General features: G+C 35.1%; 1 protein-coding gene across 1 annotated transcript; it reads right to left on the bottom strand.

Annotated features, from left to right (window-relative positions):
- Positions 1–4,186: 4,186 nt before the first annotated feature.
- On the bottom strand, positions 4,187–5,170 carry LOC122601231 (adenylate isopentenyltransferase 5, chloroplastic). Its single transcript, XM_043773992.1, has one exon. It carries the CDS (start codon positions 5,168–5,170, stop codon positions 4,187–4,189), a length of 984 nt encoding a protein of 327 aa, XP_043629927.1.
- Positions 5,171–6,970: the final 1,800 nt, after the last annotated feature.

Below are 6,970 nucleotides of genomic sequence, written 5' to 3'. Positions count from 1 at the left end.
CTAGGATCCAACTTGACATACAATCATTTCATCAGTTGATCTGCTAGAAATGACGATATTCAAAAGGTAATCGAGAATCGATAATTGCATTCATGCAACTCCTAGAATTATGGGACCTACAACAACACTGTAAAGGGGTATTAAGTGTTTTGGAAACATGTTTCGTCCCATCTTATGCAATGGGTTAAGGTCTCACCTCTTAACTCGTTTTAAGTCTCCCAATTAAGAACATGTAGATAGTCCACCGCTGTCTCACAACGAGTGGTAATCTACCTTGAAGAGATACAATTCACCTACGTCTCACGTAGAGCAAACGGCACTAAAAAGTGTTCTTAGCAAAGTGGGTGGCATTGACTTAACTTTAAATGGGTAATGCATTTGATGTGAATCAAAAGTTTATGTATGAAGACTCATGCATAATCTTCGAAACATAATATTTAATAAAATCATTTTTATAGTCTTAACAACACAAGAGAGCTCGGTAGCTCCATTTGAACGCACAAAGAAGCGCAAGGGCAAAGGTTTGCGATGGATGCAATTAAAAACCCGCCCTTTTAGAAGGCTAGTGCACTCCGACTTATACCTCTCTTAGAGTTTGTTAAAATGGTTGAGCCGGTGTATTTTCAAAACTAATTTTTGCATCACCTTTATACAACTTATAAACAATACAAAAATTAATAAACTTTACTAATTCCAAACTACTTAATCAAGCAACAAGTTAAGGTGGGCCACCTAAACATGGTCACTATGATTTATGCATATGTTTAAACCCGGCTCCCCCTTCTAAAGAAGAAGACCACATGCATCAAGTTACCTTGATTGCGTAAGCCTTTAAACAAAATAACTAACACTTAGCACAGAAACACATAAAAACATGCTGACTGGAAATTTCTAGTAGCTTCACGACCAGTTTAAGCCTGTTTCTTTTCGACCAGAACTTCAAAGTTGTAGCCCTATGTGTTGGTCATCTACTGTCCAAAGCACGACCTTTAACTAATTACAGATTAAAAGATATGAATTTTTTAGTAAACTGTCGCACATCAAGAAATTTACACGAAAAATTCACATTGTCACATAATTATCTAATAATTAACCCTAATTATTGGATCATCATGCTTTGCAAAATATATCTCTATATATCCAGTAAAATCACAATAAATTTTGCATGAATTTTTTGTGATTTTACTATTATTTAACAACTTTAAATAATTAAGATACACGTAATCATGCAATTCATCACATAAAACATGTCAATTCACAATTCAAAACTTTCTTGAAGGTTTCAATCTCCATTGAACAAGGTTAAAATTTTAATTAAACAAAAACCCTAAATTTATTTAATTAAGATCCGATTTAATTATTTAAGAATAAGAAAAACAACCTTTTAACTATTCAACAATTAATTAAAATCAACCAACCCTTAAACCCCCCTTCAAGTTTTGATCTTTGTAATTAATAGATCACATATGTGGCTCGTGATACCACGGTTAGAATATGAACACATAAATAACCATATAATCACGAGTAAGCGCAACGGAAGAAATCGAAACATATATGCAATCAATTTAATTAACAAAGAATAGAATTGAGTTGTGTACCTTATGCAAAGCTCCAATAAAGTATAATAATAATAAGATTATTATTAAGTAGGGTTTAAAGCAAAACCCCTTGACGATCGCACACTAGACACCCCTTAAACCGTATGTTAGTACCCCGATCACGAACCAAACAACCCTTTGCTTGAACCCTTAACTTGAAACCGAAATCCCATCAAGAGAGAGAGAGAGAGAGAGGACGGCTAGAAAGAGGGAGGGAGGAGAGAATTTGCTTTGTAAATTTGTGTGAAAAACCTTTAACTTAACCCTCTATTTGTAGGGTATAATTAGGTTAAAGTTTTCTTGGAAAATAAGCTAGATTAAGGCTTAAAAGCCCTTAACCAAAACCGTCCCCCCCCCCCTTTTGGGTCCAATTTCATTTTTCCAATTTTTACATTTTTAATCCTCCTTTTTAACTAATTAAATATAGTTAACCCTTTAATTATGTTTAATTAATCATTTCATGATCAAAGTAATTAATATATTACTTTAATATATCAATTGTTAGTTTAGAATTACCGTGTCTTTTCGTATGACCCTGTAGACTTAAACTATTCCTGAACATGCGATTTATAATAAAATGATCACACTCCAATAGTTACTATACCCGTCTTCATGCTAAATAGGTTTGGGTTTACATTTGCTCTTAGTTATTCCGTAACACTTCTGGTCGTTCTTTGATTTTATATAGATCAGGGATTATATATGGATTATGGAAATGTACCAATTTATTTTCATTATAAATAAATATAACATACATGGAGCATATAGGTAATTGCTTGCTTTTTCTCTCACATAATAGTAAAAATTTTAAAAAATTCTATTATTTAATCACATGGGTATATATATAAAGTAGGAGGCTGTCTGGTTATTAAAGTAGGTATTATTTTTCCATTATTAATTCTTTTTCTAACTTTCAGTCGGTATTCGACATCAGAAAACCTCACCGTATAATGGTGAAGTCTTGCACGTGCCCTAAACAACGAGATGTTGAACATGGGCCGTTACAAGTATTCGAAGAGAAAAAACCCCAAGACTTGTCATCCCTAAAGATCGAACTTAAGACCTTGGGTAAAACCTGGGATACCTCTGACCAGTTGGACTAGTCATCATTGACTTTCCATTATTAATTTACTTTAACATTTTATTAAGTTATGTAGTTTTTAAGTACAGTAATATGTACTTCAAATTTACAATGAAATCTCTATATATTATAAAATTATTTCTTATAAGTATTTTTAGAAAGTTTTTATATGGTAGTTTTATATGGTAAATTTATATTTCACCTTTTTTTTTTATTTAATTATGATGTCATATATAAATAAAATAGAAATAGCCATTTACATATTTAATAAAAATACTAATGATCATTTATTTAAATGGATTTATTTAGTTGATTTAGTTTTTTATTTAAAGTATTTAATTGGTTTATTAATTGGAGTATATAATTATTGTGTTAGTTGAATTATTCGATTTATATCAAGTTATAATGTTTTAAAAACAAACATTATATAAATTATTTTAATACGAGTATATTTTATAATTTTAAAATTTTAAATTAAGATACTTGGGTTGATTAACTACTAACATGTATATGTCTTTTTAAGCAATAGATTAAGTATTACTCGTATAAAAGAATTGACCAACTACCAAGGCGCTAGACATCACAATTACAAAGGTCTAGAATCACAACTAAAGAACAACAAAACTAGACGAAATCCGGCCAGGAAACATTTATATGTAATCCATTTACTTTTTGTTATATTACTTTATTTAGGCTTATAATTGGATTAATTAAAAAGGATGAGTTTACATTGATATATTGTTCCACATGAGCACGTATAACAAAACTCTTATAACTGAAATAAAATTAAATGTTTGTCACTCAAATCACAAGAGATCAAATGCTTCTAATTGCACTGTCATCAACATATATCTATACTCTATATTAAAGAAGATACCCCAATGTTGAAAGTTACATGAAGGAAAATGTCTAAAATGCTCTCCTATGTAATATTTTCACCTACAAGGCTACAACCTTTTAAAATATTTTCACATACACTATTCTCTTAACATTAATAATTAAATTACACTACCAATCCTTTATTTTTTTAAAATATCTCCATTAACCTTTTAAATCAATTACTTTTATATGAATTATCTACGACACTCGACGTCGCATCCACCACCAACACTCGCTTCCACCACCACACCGTCGCCTTCACGACCACCGCCACATCACGCGGATACAATGCTAGTATAATTAAAATACAAACTCAATTAAGGGCTTCAACCTTTTGCCCTTTGCAAAGAAGATTGTTTCTTTTTAACATAAAATAAAGTCAAAACATTAATGTTCATGTCCATGCATTCGAATATATATTGGATGCAACTACGACCCATCATAATTTGATACCATATATTCAAAGTAAAGTCGATAATTACTCCTTTTTCTTTCCTTTACTATAATTATATCTTTTTAGTATAAATATATATCACTTATTATCTTTTCGAAAGTGAACATATTCTCATTGATTTCATAAACCGCACCACTCGTGTACTTTAGTCAAACTGTGGGCCTGGACAAAACACTAGCGTGCCACGGCAATAGAGTTGACCGTTGTGGTCAAAGATGGAACTCGGATGATGGAGTTTGTAGTCATAATATCCGGGAAATTATGAGCTATTTCTTCATTTTCGTCGCGAAGAAAGTCTCTAACAATGAGAGTGCTTGGTTGAATCACAAGACGTTCCCAAGCTGCATCAGCCTCAAATCCTTGTTCGAGGAAAGCCTCGGTCGCATCCAAATGATGCATATCCCACTCAAGTTGGTTTTGCAGCCTCAAAATGTTTTGCAACTGGCGTGAAGCCAATTTGCAAGTATTAACTTTTATATCATCAATTGCTTCTTTTAGATTCTCCCTGTTTTCGTTTCGAAAGTAACGATCCAACTCAGGAACACCTATTGCACGTCTAAGCCCTTTCGTGTTATTAATTAATTGTGGGTTGTAAAATCTCCGGGCTTCATCTATTAGACCAGCTTTAATCATCATATCAACACGTTTCGACACGAAAGATTGAAGAACTGGCAAAGAAACATCCACCCACAAAAAGCAACAACTATACCTTGATTGGAATTTAATGTTATCATGAACTAGAGCCCTTACGTACGAATTTGAGCCGCCAGCTATAATCGGAAGCTTATCTTTTGCCACAATCGAATCAACCACATGTGATGCATCACGTTGGAAATCAGCAGCTGTGAATTCGACGTGAGGGTCAACAAATCCTAAAAGGTGGTGGGTGATGCCACCACACTCTTCCTTTGTGACTTTGTTTGTAGCAATATCAAGACCTTTATAAACTTGCATCTTGTCAGAATTAACGATTTCAGCAGGGAATGTTTTCGCTAGGTCGATTGAAAGCCTCGACTTTCCTGTTCCTGTTGCGCCCATAACAATCACTACCTTGTCTTTACGACTACGTGGCAGGAATGTTTCCATATTAATCCCTCCAGGATAATTCACAGATGGAACGTCTACTTGTTTGTATGTAGAAAGGAGACTTTTCATCATAACTCCGGCCTGCAAATAAAAACCCATATTAGCCAACGATATATAACCACATCTATATATGAATCATATGGGCTTGTTGGGTGCCTCAATGATTTTCCGTTTTTTAAAACTTAAAAAACTATGATCTTTTTAAAAATGTACTAGCATAATATGGTATGCATGTGTCATACGTTGGACGGTCCTGAAGAAGCTTACCTTATTTTGCTACGTGGAAATTACCTGAAGAAGCTTGAAATGGAAAAGCTAGCCTTTCCGTACGGATGGCTCTATGTGTTTATTCGGTTGTATTTGAAGAGTAATGATACTTGTGTATGCATTTAATTAGTACATTTATGTGAAGTGATAAAGGTAGTGGTGTATAATGCGATGTTTGAGATGGAAATTGGGTATTTATGGACAAGAAAATGCTAAATAATTAAATATGAATATATATATATATAGGAAAGTTATTTTTAGTATAAGGTTTTGAAAAAGTACAAGGTATTTTCTCTTTTTTTCTTGCTTCTTCCTTCCATCTCTGACCACCACCACCACCACCATGATCATCTCCGACCACCACCATGATCCTCCGGCGACGGCGACCATCTCCAGCGAGACTTACACATGTGTAAGTACAATTTTTTTAGGTCGATCACCTATCACCGGTCACCCCCTATGACCTCACCCTCTATGACCTATTACACTATGACTTATCACCCTCAATGACCTATCACTCCACCAGCTTTGGTTTATGAATATCCTTAAGGGCGAAGCCCGCTCCGAATCATAATTTTTATTCAACCTACACATGTGTATGTTGTACTTACACATGTGTAAGTCTCGCCGGAAATGGTCGTCGTCGCCGGAGGATCGTGGTGGTTGTCGGAAATGATGATGGTGGTGGTGGTGGTGGTCGGAGATGGAAGGAAGAATGAAGAAGAAAGAGGAAATACCTTGTCTTTTGTACTTTTTCAAACCCTTGTACTACAAATAACCCACCCCTATATATATATATATATATAGGAGAGAGATCAAATAAAAAGGTGTCTTAAGGAGAGAAAGGAAAGAAGGTCTTATGAACCAATCAGAACGTGACATGTGGATTTAAAAAAAAAAATCGCGGTGGCATTTTTTAAATAAATCAAACTTTTGTCAGCCTGGTTCTGTGTCAGCTTGGGTCTGAATCAGCTTGGGTTATGATCAGCTTGGTTGGGTCAGTTTGGTCAGCCTGGGTTCTAGGTCAGCTTGGTTGGTCAGCTTGGGTTCTGGGTCAGCTTGGGTTCTGATATGCTTGGTTGGTCAGCTTCGTTGGGTCAGATTGGTCAGCCTGGGTAATGGGTCAGCTTAGTCAGCCTGCAATCTGGGTCAGCTTGGGATCTACATTTGTCTAGATTATGCATAGTTTTGTGTCAAGCTAACCAACATGACCCAACCTAACCCAGACCCCATACTAACACAACCCAACCCCAAGCTGACCTAACCTGACCCCAAGTTGACCCAAAACCCATAATTTACATTTGTGTAGATTGTGTCAAGCTGACCCAACCCAAGCTTACCAAGCTGACCCAACCTGACCCAACCCAACCTTAAGCTGACCCAAAACCCATAATCTACATTTGTTCAGATTAATCTACATTTGTGTAAATTGTATCAAGTTGACCCAACCCAAGCTAACCAAACTGACCCAAGCTGACCAACCTGAACCAGACCCCAAGCTGACTCCATCCAACCCCAACCTGGCCCCAAGCTGACCCAAAACCCATAATCTACATTTGTGTAGATTGTGTCAAGCTGACCCAACCCAAGCTAACTAAGCTGACC

This window comes from Erigeron canadensis, chromosome 5 (assembly GCF_010389155.1).
Source record: "Erigeron canadensis isolate Cc75 chromosome 5, C_canadensis_v1, whole genome shotgun sequence".
Taxonomy (NCBI): domain Eukaryota; kingdom Viridiplantae; phylum Streptophyta; class Magnoliopsida; order Asterales; family Asteraceae; genus Erigeron; species Erigeron canadensis.
The sequence above is the reverse complement of the archived record's forward strand: the minus strand, read 5'-3'. Positions and strand labels throughout refer to the sequence as shown.

What these genes read in the sequence shown, in the direction of transcription:
- LOC122601231 (XM_043773992.1), bottom strand. Translation starts at nt 5,170, where the DNA reads ATGATGAAAAGTCTCCTTTCTACATACAAACAAGTAGACGTTCCATCT.